Source organism: Leucoraja erinacea, chromosome 27 (assembly GCF_028641065.1).
Source record: "Leucoraja erinacea ecotype New England chromosome 27, Leri_hhj_1, whole genome shotgun sequence".
In the NCBI taxonomy this organism is placed as follows: domain Eukaryota; kingdom Metazoa; phylum Chordata; class Chondrichthyes; order Rajiformes; family Rajidae; genus Leucoraja; species Leucoraja erinaceus.
The window spans coordinates 6,616,570-6,637,747 of record NC_073403.1 but is presented as its reverse complement, the minus strand read 5'-3'; the positions used below and the strand labels follow the sequence as shown (position 1 = coordinate 6,637,747).

The 21,178-nt window shown below is 56.2% G+C and overlaps 2 protein-coding genes across 2 annotated transcripts in view; one reads left to right on the top strand and one right to left on the bottom strand.

Annotated features, from left to right (window-relative positions):
* The first annotated feature begins 7,709 nt into the window (after positions 1-7,709).
* LOC129710035 (gastrin/cholecystokinin-like peptide) lies at positions 7,710-8,983 on the top strand. Its single transcript, XM_055656719.1, has 2 exons — positions 7,710-7,980; positions 8,634-8,983. The coding sequence occupies exons 1-2, from the start codon at positions 7,767-7,769 to the stop codon at positions 8,762-8,764; spliced, it is 345 nt and encodes a 114-aa protein (XP_055512694.1). The 5' UTR covers positions 7,710-7,766; the 3' UTR covers positions 8,765-8,983.
* Positions 8,984-10,767: 1,784 nt separating this feature from the next.
* The window catches only part of LOC129710021 (trafficking kinesin-binding protein 1-like), a 28,793-nt gene continuing 18,382 nt past the window's right edge, over positions 10,768-21,178 (bottom strand). The window contains 5 exon segments of the mRNA XM_055656709.1: positions 10,768-12,747; positions 16,314-16,516; positions 16,973-17,128; positions 17,131-17,168; positions 18,816-19,205. Coding sequence (XP_055512684.1) covers positions 12,087-12,747; positions 16,314-16,516; positions 16,973-17,128; positions 17,131-17,168; positions 18,816-19,205 — 1,448 coding nt within the window. The 3' untranslated portion in view covers positions 10,768-12,086.

Sequence of the window (21,178 nt, the reverse complement as noted above, 5' to 3'; positions counted from 1 at the left end):
GTCAATATCCCCCACTCCCCCTTGACAATTATCTTGATGACCTTGAGGTTAGTTTACAGATACAGCGCGGAAACACAGTCCGTGCCGACCAGCGATCCCCGCGAGCTAGCACTATCCTACACACATTAAAGTCAAATGTATTCGTCACATGCACCAACGAAGGTGCGGTGAAATGAATTTGCCAGCAGCGATACACTTTAAAAAAGAACACACAATACACAACAGAATTTAACACTAGGGACAATTTACAATGATACCAAAGCCAATGACGCATCTTTGGAGTGTCAGAGGAAACCGGACGCAGGTCACGGGAGAACGTACAAACTCCGTACAGACAGCACCCATGGTCAATATCGAACCCAGGTCTCTGGCGCTACGAAACGGTAACTCCACCGCTGTGCCATCGTGACCTTGTCAAATGTTTTGCCAACGACCACTTAGACAACGTCCACTCTTGACAATGCTCTTCGATAAACGCTCTCAAATTTGAGAGACATGATTTCTCATGCACAAAGCCATGTGATGCCAAATCAGTCCGTGTCCATACAAATGCTGCTGGATCCTACCCCCTCACAGCCCTCTGTAGCTCACTCACCACCAATATCGAGCTCACTGGCCCTAGTGCCCTGGTTTATTCTTGCAGTCCTTCCTCAGTAAAGGTACAACATTAACTCCCCTCCGGTCTTCCGATAGTGATAATATAAAAATCAAGAAAATGAGAAAGATAAAGGTGATACAGGTGATACAGGTAGATACACGTAGATACTGGTAGGTACATGTAGATACAGGTACATACATGTAGATACATGTATACACTGGTAGGTACGTGTAGATACTGGTAGATACAGGTAGATACATGGAGATACATGGATATACATGTAGATACAGGTAGGTACTGGTAGATACATGTAGATACAGGTAGATACAGGCAGATACGTGTAGATACTGGTAGGTACATGTAGATACAGGTAGATACTGGAAATGAAATAGATGTGGAATGAGCTTCCAGTGGAAGTGGTGGAGGCAGGTTCATTGGTATCATTTAAAAATAAATTGGATAGGCATATGGATGAGAAGGGAATGGAGGGTTATGGTATGAGTGCAGGCAGGCGGGACTAAGGGGAAAAAAACATTGTTCAGCACGGACTTGTAGGGCCGAGATGGCCTGTTTCCGTGCTGTAATTGTTATATGGTTATATGGTTATACTGGTAGCTCCAGGTAGACACAGGTAGATACTGGCAGATACAGGTAGATACATGCAGATACATGCAGATAAATGCAGATATAGGTAGATACATGTAAATACTGGTAGACAGATGTAATACTGGTAGATACAGGTACATACATGTATGTACAGGATACATGTATATACTGGTAGGTACAGGTAGATACATGTATATACTGGTAGGTACAGGTAGATACATGTATATACTGGTAGGTACAGGTAGATACATGTAGATACTGGTAAATATACAGATAGATACAGGTGGATACGGTTGGTAAATATACAGGTAGAAGGATAGGGAGGGAAAGAAGGAATAGGCAAGAGTCGAGAGTGTTTTATTGTCATGGGTCCCAGATGGAACAATTAAATTCTTACTTGCTGCAGAACAACAGAACATGTAAAAACAGTACACTGTAATGCCGCCCCTTCCCCCCCCCCCCCAGCCCCCCAGCCCCCAGCCCCCAGCCCCGCACCGCAACCGGGCGTTGGAGGAACAGACCCAACGGGTCTGCACTTGGTCTAGTATATATATGTGTGTGTGTGTGTATGTGTGTGTGTATAGCGTGATATATAGATAGATCTATACATATATACAGTGTGTGGTATATATGCAGTGTGCAGATCTTTAGACGTCTTGGTGTTTTTGCCTGATGGTTCTGTGCCAGCTCCATCCACTGAAGCTGTGGCCATGCCTCACGGCACGTGTTTGGGGTTCAGTGTTGTCCACGTTGCCGCTTTTGGGGGGCGGGGGGGGGGGGCTCGAGTGGAGAGTGGGACACAACCCCTTGTCCGGCAGGGACCGCTTTGTTCCATCTCCCGCGGGCACTCGGCGAATGATCAAAGCGCTTTACTGTGGTTTGTCCATTGAGCGTACTCAGACCAACGCAACAAACACACACACTTGAATCAAGTGTACTCCAGATGGAATAAACATGATCTCCCCATACAAACGTAAAATAGACCCCAGCAGCGAGTTCATCAGACAACAATGAAGATAATGAATTGTCTTTTGAGTAAAATTACATTTGGGTCCTTAAACTGCCACATCAGACCCTCAAGCATCTTATTGTAAACGGTCACACGGAATATACAACAGGCTTTTCGGCCCGAACAATCTTTGCTCGAACTTATTCCCCATTCTTCCTGTGTTTTTACACACATCCCATTCTCTCAGCGCAACTCCCAGTCTGAGGAAAGGCACACACCCACACACACACGTAAACCTGGATGTGGTACATTCTCTCTATCCCTGACATAGGGAGACCCACGTGGGACAGTAACAAGGGGCATTAATGGCGATCTCCTCATTCTGAGATTGTTAACCCAGGTTCGGGGCTTAGAGAGTAAAAAAAAACCCTCCCTGCTTCCAGAATGTTGTGATTTTCACTGGCCGTGGATCGAGGGAGTGAGACGGATGGTTTCAAGATTCAGACAACGCCAAGAATCACACAACGTGGGCAGATGGTGCTTGGCTAAAGAAGTGACACCAGAAGTGATTGGAAGTTTGACACCACTGGCCCTGTACTGGCTGGCGTTTAGAAGGATGAAGGACACCTCATTGAAACTGGAGGAATAGTGAAAGGCCTGGATAGAGTGGATGTGGAGAGGATGTTTCCACTAGTTGGAGAGCCTAGGACCAGAGGTCACAGCTTCAGAATTAAATGATGTTAGTTTAGAGAGGAGACGAGGAGGAATTTCCTTAGTGATCGGGTGGTGGAATCCAATGCCAGGGGCGGCTGTGGAGGCCAAGTCAGTGGATATTTTGAAGACGGAGATTGATAGGTTCTTGATTAGTGCGGTTATCAGATGTTACGGGAGAAGGCAGGAGAATGGGGTTGGGAGGGGAAGATATATCATCTATGATTGAATAGCGGAGTAGATTTGATGGGCCGAATGGCCTAAATCTGCTGTTTGGAACTTATGGAAATCTTTTTTCGCCAAAAAGTGGTCGATTTAAGAAATACCGGGCTGGAGAAGTTGTGGAGTCCGGTCACAACGTGAGTTTCAAGCAAAGTTTAACGGAAAGGATTATACATGTAGGGCCATGGACAGAGTTCATACATTTATTTTCATAAGTGATTCATAAGAGATGGGAGCAGAATTTGGCCATTCGGCCCATCAAGTCTACTCCGCCATTCAATCATGGCTGATCTATCTCTCCCTCCCAACCCCATTCTCCTGCCTTAATTGGTTAACTGGTTACAGGCTAGATGCAGGAAGATTGTTCCCGATGTTGGGGAAGTCCAGAACAAGGGGTCACAGGTTAAGGATAAAGGGGAAATCTTTTAGGACTGAGATGAGAAAAACATTTTTTTACACTGAGAGTGGTGAATCTCTCGAATTCTCTGCCACCGAATGTAGTTGAGGCCAGTTCATTGGCTATATTTAAGAGGGAGTTAGATGTGGCCCTTGTGGCTAAAGGGATCAGGGGGCATGGAGAGAAGGCAGGTACAGGATACTGAGTTGGATGATCAGCCATGATCATATTGAATGGCGGTGCAGGCTCGAAAGGCCGAATGGCCTACTCCTGCACCTATTTTCTACGTTTCTATGTTTCTCCCCATAACCGCTGACACCCGCACTAATCAAGAATCTTTCTATCTCTGCCTTTTAAAATGTCCATTGACTTGGCCTCCACGAAAGCGCTCACTATTGGAGAGAGCAGTGGGCCGGGTTATTCCTGCATTGAGATGGAGTCACTGGGCTCATCCTGGAAGCTCGAAGCTTTCTGGGGTTCCATCGGAAAACTAAAACGAATTGGACGCGCTATCAACGCCCGACTCTTCCAAATAGACGTTGAGAGGTTTCGGAAGAGATTTGAAGTCCAAGTGACGCAGATAACTCATTTTTGTTATTTATTAATTTATTAACCTTTCCCCCCGTGTTTAAGTGAAGACACGTCAGCTGGTGGGTGTATAAAAGGGTGCCGGGAGCGTGTGGGATAAACAGCGAGCGGAGCAGAAGCGAAGATCAGGACCAAGGAGAGAGACAGAGCGAATAACTGGTGAGCGGTGGACAGGTGGCTCTAACTGTATCTGTATATCTGTCTATCTCCGTCCACCTTCCTCTAACTCCTTCTGCCTCTCCTCTACCTCTCTTCTCCTCACCTCTCTCCATCCACCCCACCCCCCTCTCTCTCTGACTGCGGGTTCTCTGTAGCTTGTGCCCACATTTATAGTTCTCGCTAGAGTTTCCATCCTTCAGTGAAGCCGAGGGAAGGGGAAGGGGGGGGGGGTCTCTCATTCCCAGCGAGGGGTTCTGAGACGCTGACCTCCACAGCTGGGCGACCAACCCGGAGGTTTCCACAGGCAGCTGAGTCCCGACATTGGCCGGACTACGAGCGCGGACAGCACGAATGTCCGGATCCACGGACACGCGGGATATTGTGACCCCATGTCCCCCAAAGTGGTCTCTCCTCTGGTAGTTTGATTAACTTTCCAGGACATTCTACAGGCTCTGGAGTATAGCTCCACACGCACTGACCCCCACACACTGACCCACACACACACACACTGACCCACACACACACACTGACCCCCACACACACTGACCCCCCCCCACACACACTGACCCCCACACACACACTGACCCCCACACACACACTGACACACACTGACCCCCACACACACTGACACACACACACACACACCCACACACACACACACACACACTGACCCACACACACACACACACCCACACACACACACACACACACCACACATACACACACACACACACACACACACCCCTACACACACACTGACACACACACACACACACTGACCCCCACACACTGACCCACACCTTGACCCTCACATTGGCCCTCACACACACTCTCCCACACTGGGGGACGGGTCCAACACAAGATTTCTAACGGTTGTGAGCTCCCAAGCAGAACGCGAGGTGCTGTCCCTCCAGTTTGCGTGTGGCCTCACTTTGGCAAGCGAGGAGGCGCCGATGTACAGGAGGCCACGTCGGGAACAGCAGCTGCAGTGACTGGGGTTGGGGAGGTACAAGTGAACCTCTGCCTCGCCTGAAAGGACGGCAAGCTTCTTGGATGGAGGTGGGGGGGGGGGGGGGGGGGGGGGTATAGGGAGAGGTGTCGCCCTTGCAAGGCACAGTACCTGGGGAAGGGTGCTTTGGGTTACAGTAGACAATAGACAATAGGTGCAGGAGTAGGCCATTCGGCCCTTCGAGCCAGCACCGCCATTCAATATGATCATGGCTGATCTTCCACAATCAGTACCCCGTTCCTGCCTTCTCCCCATATCCCCAGACTCCGCTATTTTTAAGAGTCCTATCTAACTCTCTCTTGAAAGCATCCTGAGAACCTGCCTCCACCGCCCTCTGAGGCAGAGAATTCCACACTCACTACTCTCTGTGAGAAAAAAATGTTTCCTCGTCTCCGTTCTGAAAGGCTTACCCCTTATTCTTAAACTGTGGCCCCTGGTTCTGGACTCCCCCAACATCGGGAACATGTTTCCTGCCTCTAGCGAGTCCAAACCCCTTAGCAATCTTATATGTTTCAATGAGATGTCCTCTCATCCTTCTACACTCCAGAGTGTACAAGCCCAGCTGCTCCATTCTCTCAGCATATGACAGTCCCGCCATTCCGGGAATTAACCTTGTAAACCTACGCTGCACTCCCTCAATATCAAGAGTGTCCTTCCTCAAATTAGGGGACCAAAACTGCACACAATACTCCAGGTGTGGTCCCACTAGGGCCCTGTACAACTGCAGGATGGGGAGAGATGAGTTGCGGAGGGCACGGTCTCCGTGAAAAGCAGAATTGGGTGGAGATGCGAAGATTTTATTGGTGGTGGGATTATGTTGGCGGGAGACTGAGATGTCTGAGACGCAGATGCTGCTGAGGTGAATGATGAAGACCAGAGGAACTCTACCCTTGTTCTGTCTTGGGGGAGGGGAGAGGGGGCAGGGGCGAGAGCAGAGCTGCGGGACTCAGAGGAGACGTGGTTGGGGGGGAGGGGGGGGGGGGCACCTATGACAGCAGGGGTAAACCACGTTTATTAAAGAAAGATCTCGGATCTCGGATGCCGCAAGCAGATGTGTCACGATCCAGAGCAAGGAACAAGAGGCGGGAAGAGTAATACTGAAACCGCCTCCTAGATGTTACCTCCTAGATGTCAGTCGATAATCTGTCCCCCGAGGTGGAGGCAGACAGATTGAGAAAGGGGAGAGAGGTGTCGGAGATGGTCCAGGTGAACTTGCGGGCAGAGTGGAAGTTAGTGGTACAGTTAATGAAGTGAGAAAAACATTTTTCACACAGAGAGTGGTTAATCTGTGGAATTCTCTGCCACATAAGGTAGTTGAGGCCAGTTCATTGGTTATATTTAAGAGTGAGTTAGATGTTGCCCTTGTGGCTAAAGGGATCAGGGGGTATTGAGAGAAGGCAGGTACAGGATACTGAGTTGGATGATCAGCCATGATCATATTGAATGGCGGTGCAGGCTCGAAGGGCCGAATGGCCTACTCCTGCACCTATTTTCTATGTTTCTATGTTAATGTTTCTAAGTCAACGAGTTGTGCAGGTGTGCAGGCGGCGGCACCGATGCAGTGGTCGAAGTAGCAGAGAAAGAGTTAGGGGATGGTGCTAGTTTATGTTTGGAACAAGACCAGTTTGACATGACCAACCTAGACAGGCAGAGCTGGGGCCATGCAAGTGTCCGTGGCCACACCTTCAGCTTGGATAAAGCGAGAGGAGTCTAAAATGAAGCTGTTGAGGGTGAGGACAAGTTCTACCAGGCGGAGTTTTGTTTAGTTCAATTCAGAGATACAGCACGGAAACAGGCCCTTCGGCCCACCGAGTCCGCGCCGACCAGCGATCCCCGCACACTAACACTATCCTACACACCAGGGGCAATTTACATTGTTTTACCGAAACCTACGTATTTGGAGTGTGGAGCATCCGGAGAAAACCCACACGGTCACGGGGAGAGTGCCGGCTCAGGGAGCATCTGTGGAGGGAACGGACAGATGACGGTTCGGGTCAGACTCAGGGTCCCGATTCCGAATTGAGTTTGAACAACCGCGTCGACTCGAACAATCGCGTCGACTCGAAACGTCACCTATCCATGTTCGCCACAGATGCTGCCTGACCCGCTGAGTTACTCCAGCACTCTGTGAAACGTCACCTATCCATGTTCTCCACAGATGCTGCCTGTCCCGCTGAGTTAATCCAGCACATTGCTTAGACCTTAGAGAGATACAGTATGGATACAGGCCCCTCGGCCCATCGATTCCACGCCGACCATCTATCGCTCGTTCACGCTAGTTCTATGCTATCCCATTTACACATCCACTCCCTACACACCAAGGACAATTTAGGGGTGCGCAACCTTCCAACCTGCAAACATTTGGGTTGTACTGAAAACCGGGGCACCCGGGGAAAACCCACGCGGTCACTTGGAGAAGGGACACACCCCGAGGTCAGGGTCGAACCCGGGTCCCTGGTGCTGTGTTTTTTTGTGTGTTTATGCCCCAGGGCTACGGACCAGTTTTTGTACTTTGTCTTTTACAGAAATGACCAACACGGTGTGCATCAGTCTCCTGGTGGTGGTGCTGGCCATAGGCTGCCTGTCCACGCCTCTGTCCGGCCCCCGTAGCGGCAGCGCGCTGCTCCGGGAGCGCGGCGGGAAATCGCCCTCGGCCGCCGGGCCAGGCTCGCTCGGCCGCCGCGCCGCCACACTCAGAACCGACGAGCTGGTTTCCCGACTGTTGCCGCAGATCCAGGAAGGTAGGCAGACCCAGCCGCCCCCCCCCTCCCCCCCCCGCCCCCCGCGACCACCCGCCGACCCCCCCCCCCCCTCCCCCGCTCCCCCCCCCTTCCCTTCCCCCCACATGGACAGCGGATGGGAGGGAGGGGGGATGGTGAGGGGGTGGAGCTGGGGGCAAAGTCCAAAAAGGGCAGTGGACCCCAGTGAGGGTCAGTGTGTGTGGGACACACACACACACGCACACACACACTGACACACACGCACCAGTGACACACAATGGCTCACACACTGACGCACACACACACACACTGACTGACACGCGCACTGACACACACATAGACACACACACACAGACACACACACACACACACTCTGACACACACACACACACACACACACTCACACACACACACACACACACATACACACACACACACACACACTGACCCACACACACACTGACCCTCACTAGGGGACGGCTCCCACACACAGGGCGGGTGGGGGTGGTGCTTGTGGTCAGGGGCGGGGGGGGGGGGTGGGGTCTGTGGACGGGGGGTGGGGTCTGTGGACGGGGGGTGCGGTCTGTGGACAGGGGCGGGGGGGGGGGTGGGGGGGGGGGGGTGGGGTTCGGGGCAACTTCTCACCTGCTGTACTTGGTTTGGCGGTGATACAGCGGCGCTGCTGGAACAGGCGGACCGCTACCAGCTGCGGGACGTCCTGCACCAGATGCACGACCGGGATTACACGGGCTGGATGGACTTCGGTCGCCGCAGCGTCGATGAGGAGTATGACCTGGACTCCTAGACTCCCGTTCCAGAGAAGACCCTCGGGACGCGCTCCTTCCCCTCGCCCCCAGACGCCACCGGCCGAGCGCGGAGACCCAGTCCCTCTCACCGAGAAACAGCGCTTGAAAGATGCGGCTGTGGGACCTGATTCAGAATTATTCGACGTTTACACTTGGTGATTTAGCTCTGAGAATTTGATATTTTTGGTTCTTTTAATAAACGGCGCGTATGAACCACACTCTGAGTCCGTCTACACTGTGGGGGGGGGGGGGGGGGGGGGGGGGGGGGGGGGGGGGGGGGGGGGGAGGGGGGGGGGGGTGAGGGAGGGAGGTGGGGAGGGGGGGGGGAGATGGGAGGGGGGGAGGGAAGATGGGGGGAGATGGGAGATGGGAGGAGGGGGGGGGGGGCAGGGCGGGGAGGAGGAGAGGGGGGGGCAGGGCGGGGAGATGGGGGTGGGAGAGAATGGGGGGCTGGGAGATGGGAGGGGGGGGGGGGGGGGAGAAGGGGGGGGAGGGAGAGGGGAGGGAGAGGGGAGGGAGAGGGGATGGCAGGGAGTGGGAGAGAAGGAGGGGGAGGGAAGCTGGGTGGGAGGGGGAGGGGGGAGATTGGAGGGGAGGGAGAGGCGGGGCCGGGGAGAGATATTTCACCGAGTTCCCAGAGCAGATACATCGCAGCAGGATATTTTTCCAGGTAGGGTCAGGTACAACAACAATATTTCGAGGGATTATGGGGCCAAATGTGCGTAATTATACAAGGCCAGCTTAGCTGGGCATCTTGGTCGGCATGGACAAGTTGGGCCGAAGGGCCAGTAGGTGAATTGGCTTCGGTAAAGTATAAATTGTCCCTGGTTTGCAGTGCACATTTCCCTATAAACCGGAGCACCTGTAGGAAACCCACGCGGTCACAGGGAGAACGGATAAACTCCGCACGGACAGCGCAACTTCAGTTTAGTTTAAAGATCAAGAATGGAAACAGGCCCTTCGGCCCACCGAGTGCATGCTGACCATCGATCATCCTATCATACCGGTTCTATGTTATCCCACTTACTCGTTCACTCCCTACTTTTGCAAAGGACCAATTAATCTACAAACCCGCACATCTTTAGGGTGGGGGGGGGGGGGGGGGGGGGGGGGGGGGGGGGGGGGGGGTGGGACCGGAGAGCCGCCGGAAGGAAACTCACGCCCCACGGGGACAACTTGCAAACTCCGTACAGACAGCACCTGTGGTCAGTATCAAACACGGGTCCGTGTCGCTGTGAGGCGGCGACTCTCCCGCTGCGCCACCCATTATACCTCACATCTCTGCTTCAGCGCCGTCAATGCATACCCTGCCGGATAGATCTATACGGCCAAACCTACCTAGACGAGGCTGAGCAATGACTCTGGCCAAGTGGCACAGTGGTCCTGAACTCGTTTGAACCAAAGATAGACACAAACATAGACAATAGGTGCAGGAGTAGGCCATTCGGCCCTTCGAGCCCGCACCGCCATTCACTGTGATCATGGCTGATCATCCCCAATCAGTACCCCGTTCCTGTCTTCTCCTCATATCCCCTGACTCCGCTATTTTTAAGAGCCTTATCTAGCTCTCTCTTGAAAGCATCCGGAGAACCCGCCTCCACCGCCCTCTGAGGCAGAGAATTCCACAGACTCACCACTCTCTGTGTGAAAAATCAGATGGTCATGGCTGATCATCTAAATCAGTACCCGGTCCCTGCATTTCCCCATATCCCTTGATTCCGTTAGTCCGCTAGTCCTAAGAATCTAACTCTCTCTTGATAACAAGAAGCTGGAGTATCTCAGCGGGCCAGGTAGTAGCGTCTCTGGAGAGAAGAAAATGGGTGAGGTTTTCGGGTCGAGAGTCGTCTTGTGTCTGTCTGTCTGACATGAACAGTGATGTGTGAACGAGGAGAGATTGGGCGAGAAGGTGGGGAACAGGCTCTGTGTGTGTGTGTGTGGGGGGGGGGGGGGGGGGGGGGCACAAGGGGCAGGGACCTGGAAATCAAACCAACACCCGTCTCTTTATTCCTTTATTCGTTAACAAAATTACAAATCTTTACAAGATTAAACTCTGATGTTGTGTCGGATACACCGGGCAAGTCGCTGCCCAATCATCCAGGGACAACTGACTGATTGCAAAGGAAGGGTTTATTTTAGCAGCGTGGGAGACCGAGACCGTGAAACAGCAAACACACGCGTCGCCCAGTGCCCGGAGCGGTGCGGGGAGAGAACACATTCTGCTCCACCCACGGGTTATTCTGCATGCTGCTTCTCACAGCTGAGTGACACGGGGTCGGGATGAACATCTGGCGGTGAGCTGGGACCTGAACCGCCCGGAGCAAGGAAGGAGAGGCCTGGGGCAGAGCGTGTGACCACTGAGGGGGGTGTGGGGTGCACGGGGCTGCAGCATTGCACACGGCAGCGTCACACACTCATACACACACACACGCAAATATACACACATGCATATGTACGTTGCCTGATACCAAGTGGACAGGAAATGGCCGCAGGGGGTAGAAGCAGAGGGGGGGGGGAGGGGGGAGAGAGGGAGAGAGTAAAGGGAGGGGGAGGTGAATGAGGGGGCACAGAGGAGGGGGTCAACCTCGTTGGGCTGAGAAATGTCGATGTTGAAAAACACAGAACATTTCCACTTTGGGTTCCGAGACCGCTCGGCCCATCGGGATCAGACTGGGAGCACGGCTCGGTCACTGGTGCAGGAGTTGTGCAGCATCACCTCACTCACACACACACACACAGTGGCTGGGTGGCTGGAGGGGGAAGACCAACTGGTCAAGTGATAGCAAACTCTGCCAGCCTAGACATGCAAGGACATAAAACATGCAAGGATGTTGGTGTGGACTGGCCGGGCAGAATGATTGTATCTCCGGAGACGGGCCTTGGTGTTGGTGCAACCGGCCAGGCGTGTTGGCAACCAGGCTGGAACAGAGGGACATGCAGATGTACACAGAAGATGTGGAACACGTTGCTGACCACTGATGTAACAAGTCCCCGTGGTACACAGCAGATGCAGCTGCCGTATTATAACCAGTTCAAACACCATTTCTCCTGATGCAATAATTCTCATTTCAAAGCCTGACGTTGCTGGGCATTATTTAAATGTTGCGAAAATTGTTTTTCTTGGAATTAATTTGTTGTTGTTGTTGTAAACAACTGTGTGTTTGGGAAGCGGAGCTCGAAGCAGAATGGCAAGTGTCTTCAGCAACGAGTGTAGTGTGGAGCGATGCTGGCTCATGGTGAGCAGTAGGTCAGGTTGCAAGAAGGGTTTCCAGCTTGATACTCTGTCAATGTTCATGGGGAAGGACAAGTCTTCTGGGGCATTGTTCATGTGCTGGCCGTGGGCCTCTTGTTGTCAGGGTCCACCCTGCCACGTGCCACAACCTTGTCTAACCCAAGTCGCTTCAGTTTCTCCACCAGGTTGAAGCTGAAGATGTTTCCTGAAGATGTGCCGTGGTCTCTCCTCCCCCTCCTTGCGTCCTCAATGGGACCCATCCCTTCCAGCATGGTCCGGGCCAGGTTGGAGGTGAGGAAGGGAGGTTGAGGGGGGTGAGTGTAGGTCAGATCAAACGGGGAGGTGGGAGAGCAGCTGATGTGTATCTCGGGAGACGGGCCTTTGTGTTGATGCAACTGGCCAGGCGTGTCGGAGACCAGGTTGTACATTGCAGCTGATATACCATGCTCCTTCAGGAGAGTGACCAGGCCGAGCGAGGTGCTGGTGGTGGTCGTGTGTTCCCGCAGGTTGGTGGCAGACTCGGACAGGCATCGGCGACGGTGGCCGGAGCACTGGGCTGCCCGCAGCTCCTCGAAGCTGGTGCTGGACATGGTGGTGCCCAGAGCGCTGGGCCTTGCTGCCGACACGATCGGCCGGAACCTGCTCACGTTCCCACAGGATGACAAGGGCCGCATTCGCTCCAGGTTCCCGTCGGACGAGGTGGGCCTCAGTCTGGCTAAAGTCCCGCACGATGGCTTCGGCGAATGATGGCAACTGGAAAAGGGGGGGGGGGAAATGGGCAGAATTACTCAACAAAATCCACAACAATACAAAGACTAGGCTAGCTTCATCAACCAACATCAAGATGGTGTCAATGCTACTGTAGTCATTGAACGACCATGACCAATGAAAGGCCAATGAAACCACAAACCCACGCAGGTCACGGGGAGAACGTGCAAACTCCGTACAGACAGCACCCGTAGTCAGGATTGAACCCGGGTCTCTGGCGCTATTAGGCAGCAACTCTACCACTGCGCCACCGTGCCGCCCTGTTTGTGAAGGTTTATCAATAAATTCCTTCGGGCACTTCGTACAGTAAAACCACTTATTGCACAGTTAAAGGAACTCATTGGCTCTCAAGTATTTGGGGATGGTTTGAGATCAGCAAAGATGCCAATGAAATGGCCGGACAAGGTGGTGAGTTGGAGGACAGAGGAACCTCACATTGTGGGTACATGGGTACAGGTCTCAAACCTCAGAGGACAATGACCAACATTAAAAAGACATTTGGACAGGTTCATGGATAGAAAAGAGTCAGAGGGATATGGGCCAAATGCGGGCAATTGGGACTAGTTAGGTTGGCACAGACTCATGTGGCCGAAGGGCCTGTTCCCACTCTGCACAATCCCATGAAGGATATTAGCAAGAGAGGGGAGATGGGGCTGAATGATGCGGTACAAGGTTATCGTCTGGAATGTGTTGTGTAGAAATTGGGAGGGGGTGGGAAGGTGGTAGAGTTGCTGCCTCACAGCGCCAGAGACCCGGGTTTAATCCTGACTACGGGTGCTGTCTGTACGGAGTTTGTACGTTCTCCCCGTGACCGCTTGGGCTTTGTCCGGGTGCTCCGGTTTCCTCCCACACTCCAAAGACGTGCAGGTTTGTAGGTTAATTGGCTTCAGTAAAATTGTAAATTGTCCCCAGTGTGTGTCGGATAGTGTTAATGTGCTGGGATCACTGGATGACACGGACTCGATGGGCTCAAGGGCCTGTTTCCAGGCTGTATCGCTAAACTAAACTAAACTAAAACTAAACACATGAACTCAGGCTGACGCAGTGACAGGGCAGTGACAGAGACAGAGAAAGCTTTTCACTGTACCTCACAACATGTGACAATAAACTAACTAAACCAAACATCTCCACACAAACAAACCTGGGTTCATGTTGGGGGAAGGGGTTCTAGGCTGCAGGGCAAGGGCGGTGAGGTGGGAGGGGCATCTACAGGGTTTACACATTAGGCAGGCATTCTGGGGGGGGGGGGGGGGGGGGGGGGGGCAACACTCAGGGTCAAACAGCGAAGTTCTTACTTCAGGGAGACAATGCTCCTAAAAACATTCAACAAGCCCCTGTACCACGGACCTCGCCGCCTGCAGTTGGGATAAAGACAACAGGACCATTAGCAACCTCTGGCAACACACACTGGCCCCAGGGGGTGGGGGCTGTAGCCTGAGAGGGGGGAAGAGGTGGGTGGGGGCTGTGGGAGAGGGAGAGACGGAGACGGGAGAGAGAGAGACGGGGGGAGAGAGAGACAGACGGGGAGAGAGAGAGAGACAGAGACAGAGAGTGAGTAAAGGGTCTTTAGGGAGAGAGAGAGACGGTTGAGAGAAAGAAGGCGGGAGAGACAGACGGGGAGAGAGAGAGACGGGGAGAGAGAGAGAGACGGGGAGAGAGGGAGGGGGGAGAGAGAGAGAGACGGGGAGAGAGAGAGATGGGGAGAGAGAGAGGAGAGAGAGAGAGAGAGAGAGAGAGAGGAGAGAGAGACGGGGAGAGAGAGACAGAAGGGAGAGAGAGACAAGGAGAGAGAGAGACAAGGAGAGAGAGATGGGGGACAGGGAGAGAGAGAGAGAGGAGAAAGGCAAGGGAGAGGGAGAGGGGAGAAGGAGAGGTGAGCGGGTGAGAGGTGAAGGGGTGGGGAGGGAGGGTGAGCAAGGGTTTGTAGATTTGGTGGGGGGCAGGTAGGGAGGTGTCAGTCGGGGGGGGTCGAGGGGAGGGAGGCGGGGAATCACCCTCACCCCCCCCCCCCTCACTCCCCTTGCTCCAACCCCTCCCTTGACAAAGGGCCAGTCACGAACCATTTCATTCCCCCAAACGTTTGTAAGTTTTCGGAGCAGAATCAGGCCATTCGGCCCATCAAGTCTATGATGGGGGGGGGGGGGGAGGGGGGAAGGGGGAGAGAGGGGGGCAGGCTAGAGGGGCCGAGTGGCCTACTCTTAGAGTCTTACAGTGCAGAAACCTGGGTTTGGCCCATATCCGTCCTATCCATGTACCTGTCCACCAGTTTCTCAACTACCTCCTCTGGCAGCTTGTTCCATACACCCACCACCCTCTGTGTGAAAAAGTTACCCCTCAGTTTTATATTAAATCTTTCCCCTTCACCCTAAACCTCTATCCTCGATTCCCCTACTCTGGGCAAGACTCTGTGCATCTGCCCGATCTATTTCTCTCATCATTTTATACACCTCTATAAGATCCTCCTCCTGCGCTCCAGGGAATAGAGTCCCAGCCCATTCAACCTCTCTCTACAGCTCAGAGCGAATGGAGTCATGGAAAAGGAACATCTAAAGAACTCTCCTGCTGTTGTTGTCACACATGTTCGGTGACCCCATTCTCCTGGCCCTGAGGAAGAGACTGTATTGGCCCTCCCAGTGCAGAGACCTCCCCACATGAGCCCCTCCCCAGACGGTCCCTCCCCAGATGGTTTCCCCTCCCATCTGCAGAACCTTGAGAGGGGATCTTATAGCCCCTCCTTAAGGGGTCCCTAGATCAGGAAGATGGTTCCCGATGTTGGGAAGGCAGGACCAACCTCCAGCCCAGGATAAAGCCCCTCCCGAGAGAGTCAACCTCCCCAGATGGAATCTCCCTCTCTCCACAGATGGGCCACTTCTTGGCCCAATGCAGTTAGGACCTCCCAGTGTGAAGAGAAGGGGGACTGCAGCAGGTACGGGAGACTGAGTGGCCCCTCCCCCCGTGGCCCCTCCCACAGTGGCCACTCCCACTGCTGTACCTTAAGGGGTGGCCCCTCCCACCTGAGGGCCCTCCCCTGAGCCCCCTCTAAAGATCCTCCTCCGTGTCCAGGAAGGTCCCCTTTTGACCCTGCAGAGGATTTGGCTGCCTCCCCTCTGTAGAACCCTCCCCCTTGGGGACCCTTCCCATGCGGCCCACCCCTGCGGCCCACCTCCTGTGGCCCCTCCCCCTTTGCCCCCCCCCCGCATAGCCCCTCCCCCGTGTGTCCCCCTCTCCACTGCAGCACCTGGCCCCGTGGACCCTCCCCCATGTGGCCACTCCCAGAAAGGACCTTGCCCCGTGGGCCCCACGAAGGAGATGTGGAGGACCAGGGGGGTTGTACCTTGAGGTAGCTTGGCCTGGCCCCCCCCTGTGGGCCCTCCCCTAAGGCCCCTCCTCCGCGTAGCCACTCCCCTTGTGACCCTCCCCCCTTTGGCCCCTCCCCGTGTAGCCCCTCCCCTTGGGGACCCTCCCCCTGCGGCCCACTCCTGTGGCCCCTCCCCCTTTGGCCCCTTCCCCTGCGGCCCCTCCCTCTGTGGTCCCTGGCCCCGGTCTCTTACCTCATGGTGAGGGTGGAGGCGTTGTCGGACGGGTGCATTATACGGCAGGTAGTTATTGTGTAGGTGGACTGTGTGTCCGGCAGCCTGTTGGTCGTGTGGTAGGCAGCTTCTGTAATGAGAGACGGGCCAGACTGAGGGGAGTGTAAAACTATGGTGTCACACACACCCAGAGCACAGGCAGCCCGGTGGTGCAGCGGGTAGAGCTGCTGCCTCCCAGCGCCAGGGACCCGGTGCTGTCAGTACAGAGTGTGTACGTTCTCCCCCCGACCCGCGTGGGTTTTCTCCGGGTGCTCCGGCTTCCTCCCACACTCCAAAGACGACAGGACAGCAGGTGAAGAGGTAATTGGCTTGGCATAAATGTAAAATTGTAAAGTAGTGTGTGGTAGGATAGTGTTAGTGTGAGGGGATCGCTGGAAGTTGGGAGGACCGTTGGGCGAAGGGCCTGTGTCAGTGAGGGGTGTGTGTCAGAGGGGGGGGGGTCAGTCAGAAGAGGGGTGTGTTCAGGAGGGTGGTGTGTGTGAAGAAAGGAGGTGAGGGGTGGTCAGGGGAGGGTGTGAGGGGCCGTCATGGGGAGTGAGAGAAGAGGGAGGGGCAGGCACTAGTGGGAGGGGGGGTAGCCGGTGCTTACCACAGTATTGGGAGGAGGGGGGGGAGGGGGCAGGGCTGCGGCCAGGTGGGGGTAGAGTGAAGGTGAAGTAAGGGGTTTCATCCTCCTCCAGGTCATTCAGGTTGTACACCTCCCCGCTGGGGTCCAGCTGGCAGAAGTCCTTGGTCAGTACTCCGGGCCGTGGCTCCAGGATGCCGCCCAGGTTGGGAGCTGGGCGAGCTGCTGCAGATGGTGGAGTGTGGCGGACCCTGCAGGAGGAGGAGGGCAGCACCAAGAGAAGCACAGTCCGATGTGTGAGGGGAGTGATGGGGACACGGGCGAAAGGGGAGGAGAGGAGAGGAGGAGGGATGGGGGTGAGAGGGGGAGGGAGGGGAGGGGGGAGGAGGGAGAGGGAAGGGGAGAGAGAAAGGGGGGGAGAAAGAGGGGAGAGAGAAAAGGTAGGGAGAGGGAGAGAGAGGCAGAGAGAGACGAGGAGAGAGAGAGAAGGAGAGTGAGAGGGGGGAGAGGGGGAGAGAGGGGGGAGGGGAGGAGAGGGGAGAGGGGGAGGAGAGGGGGGAGATGGAGAGAGGAGGGGAGGGGAGGGGAGGGGGGAGAGGGGGGGAGAGGGGAGGGGGAGGGGGAGGGGGGGGAGAGGAGGGAAAGGGGGGGGAGAGGGGGGGGGGGGGGGAGAGGGCGAGCGGGCGAATGAACACACAATGTACTCACATAAATACAATGTCCAAACACACACAAGGAAGGAACTGCAGATGCTGATTTACACCGAAGATAGATATAAAATGCTGGAGTAACTCAGCGGGACAGGCAGCATCTCTGGAGAGAAGGGATCGGTGACGTTTTGGGTCGAGACCCTTCTTCAGACTGAGTCTCCCACTACTGCAAACATCCTCTCCACATTCTGTACATTTCAATGAGGTCCCCCCCTCGTTCTTCTAAAAGGCAGCGAAAAAGGGGCCACATCACCCAGATTCTGGCCTCTCTCCACCGGCTCCCTGTGCGGTTCTGAATAAATTTCAAGCTCCTTCATTATGTTTACAAAGCCCTTAACGGGCTTGCCCCCACCTACATCAATAGTCTGCTCACCCACCACACCTCCTCCAGGTCCCTCAGATCGGCCGACTCGTGGGTTACTGAACATCCCGCGGTCTAGACATTAGCTCAGGGGCGACCGAGGTTGCCTTTGCGGTTGCAGCCCCTAGACTGTGGAACAGCATCCCCCTTCCCATCAGAACTGCCCCCTCCATCAACTCTTTTAAGTCGAGACTTAAAACTCATCTTTACTCTCAAGCCTTTCTTGACGTCCTCTGAGGGAGGGCTATATGCATGTATTTATGTAAGTACTTAGAAACATAGAAACATAGAAAATAGGTGCAGGAGTAGGCCATTCGGCCCTTCGAGCCTGCACCATCATTCAATATGATCATGGCTGATCATCCAACTCAGTATCCTGTACCTGCCTTCTCTCCATACCCCCTGATCCCTTTAGCCACAAAGGCCACATCTAACTCTCTCTTAAATATAGCCAATGAACTGGCCTCAACTACCTTCTGTGGCAGAGAATTCCAGAGATTCACCACTCTCTGTGTGAAAAATGTTTTCCTCATCTCGGTCCTAAAAGATTTCCCCCTTACTGTTAAACTGTGACCCCTTGTTCTGGACTTCCCCAACATCGGGAACAACCTTCCTGCATCTAGCCGCCTGTCCAACCTCTTAAGAATTTTGTAAGTTTCTATAAGAACTTAATCTATGAAGCACTGTTGTATAACGTTAGTACCTCCACTAATGTGAAGCACTTTGGTCAACGAGAGTTGTTTTTTTAAATGTGCTATAGAAATATAAGTGACTTGACTTGCAGCGAGTACAGGCTCGGTGTTGTTGTGAGATATGAGGTTGCTCACCTTCCAGTGGTTTGACGATCTTCAGTTTGTCGGGCCGTGACCCGAAGGAGAGGCTGGTCATCCCCGAGCAGCCAGAGTAGTTGGTTCCCGTGGACAGGACACTTTCGGCCGGGGTGAGGAGGCCGCTAGACACGGGCTCGTCGCCGGGCAGCGCCGCCCGCCGCTCCTCCCTCTCCTGCTCGAAGACGGCCCGGCCCTGGTCCGTCTCCTGCCGCTGCGATAACCGCTGCAGGGCCGCCTCCAGGTCGCGGCACCCTGGGGTGCCAGGGGCACCCAACCTCCGCTCAACACCCGCGTCTCTGCAGTAAACCAGAGAGAAACTCAGCTCCACGACAGACGGAACAGGGGCAAGATTTAGGGGAGTTTCGGACCAGAGAGCACAGCCTCGCAATTAAAGGACGTTCCTTTAGGAAGGAGATGAGGACAAACTTCCTTAGTCAGAGGGTGGGGAATCTGTGGAATTCATTGTAACTGGAGGCCTAGTCATTGGGTATTTTAATGGCAGAGATAGATAGATTCTTGATTACAGGTGTCAGGGTTATGGGGAGAAGGCAGGAGAATGGGGTTAGGAGGGAGAGCTAGATCAGCCATGATTGAATGGCGGTATAGACTTGATGGGCCGAATGGCCTCATTCTGCTCCTTTCACGTATGTACTTCTGAAATGGATATGCAATTCATAAGTCTGGTAAAATGGGGCAGGCAGGCAGGCCGGCTCGGGCAGAGCCCTCTCCCGCTTGGGGTGGGGTGGGATGAGGTGGGGTGGGGTGGGGCGGGGTGGGGTGGGATGAGGTGGGGTGGGGTGGGGGGGGTGGGGTGGGGTGGGACGAGGTGGGGATGAGGGCGGGGGGGTGGGGTGGGGTGGGACGAGGTGGGGTGGGGTGGGGTGAGACGAGGTGGGGTGGGAAGGTGGGATGAGGTGGGGTGGGATGGGGTGAGACGAGGGGGGGTGGGAGGGGGGGTGGGAGGGTGGGTGGGGTGGTGGGGTGGGGTGGGGTGGGGGTGGGGTGGGGTGGGGTGGGATGGGGTGGGTCGGAGACTGAGGTGGGGGGGTGGGGTGGGGCAGGAGACGAGGTGGGATGGGGGGGGGTGGGAGCTGTGGAAGCTGGGGTGGGCGGGGTGGGATGAGGGGGATGGAGGGGGGTGGGATGGGGTGGGGTGGGGTGGGGTGGCGTGGGGGTGGGGGTGGGGTGGTGGGGCGGGGCAGGGCCTGGGTTAGGGTTCACCGGTGCGGAACACACAGCGTGGGGTAGTGTCGGGGTGCAGAGGGGACCCTTGGGTCGTTCTCCATGCCACTGGGGGTTGCAGTCAGCCAAGGAGGGCTGGATACCGGGGACACCATGAGGGAAGTGGGGTAGGGAGGGAGGGGGTCACAGGGACGGTTGGACAGGAAGAGGGGGGTGGGAAGGGGGGGGGACAGGGAAGGGGGGGAGGGAGGGCGGGGGTGAGGGGGGGGGGTGAGGGGGGGGGGGGTGGGGGGGGGGGGGGGGGGGGGGGGGGGGGGGGGGGGGGGGGGGGGGAGGGGGGGGGGGGGGGGGGGGGGGGGGGGGGTGGGGGGGGGGGGGGGGGGGGCGGGGGGGGGGGGGGGGGGGGGGGGGGGGGGGGGAGGGGGTGGAGGGGGGGGGGGGGGGGGGGGGGGGGGGGGGGGGAGGGGGGGGGGGAGGGAGGTGGGGGGGGGGAGGACGGGGAGGTTGGGTGAGGGTGAGGGAGAGGGGGGGGCCGGGGTGGAGGGGGGGGAAGGGGGGGGCGGGGGGGCGGGGGTGAGGGAAGGGGGGGAGGAGGGGGGGGGGAGGGGGGAGGGTTGAGGAAGGGGGGGGAGGAGGGAAGGGGGGGGGGGGGTGGGGGAAGGGGAGGGGTTGGGGGGGGGGCGGGGGTGGGGAGCGGGGGGGGGGGGGGCGGGGGTGGGGGGGCAGGGGGGAGGCGGGGGGAGGGGGGGCGGGGGAGGGGGGACAGGGGGGAGGGGGGGGGGGGGGGGGGGGGGGGGTGGTGAGGGGGAGGGGGACAGGGGTGAGGGGGACAGGGGTGAGGGGGGACAGGGGGGAGGGAGGGGGCGGGGGTGAGGGGGGGGGGGAACGGGGGTGAGGGGGAGGGGGACGGGGGGGGGGGGGGGGGAGGGGGACAGGGGGAGGGGGACAGGGGGGAGGGGGGACGGGGGTGAGGGGGGTGCGGGGGTGGGGGGGAGGGGGGACGGGGGTGAGGGGGGTGGGCGGTGGGGGGGAGGGGGGGAGGGGGACAGGGGGGGGAGGGGTACAGGGGGAGGGGGGACGGGGGGGGAGGGGGGGCGGGGGGGTGAGGGGGACAGGGGGGAGGGGGACAGGGGGGTTTGAGGGGGGACAGGGGTGGGGGGGGGGGGGGTGAGGGGGAG

Excerpts from the sequence above, each read along its gene's own strand:
- LOC129710035 (XM_055656719.1), top strand. The coding sequence starts at position 7,767 with ATGACCAACACGGTGTGCATCAGTCTCCTGGTGGTGGTGCTGGCCATA. Across the intron at positions 7,981-8,633 it reads GTTGCCGCAGATCCAGGAAG|CGGCGCTGCTGGAACAGGCG; the intron begins GTAGGCAGACCC and ends GCGGTGATACAG.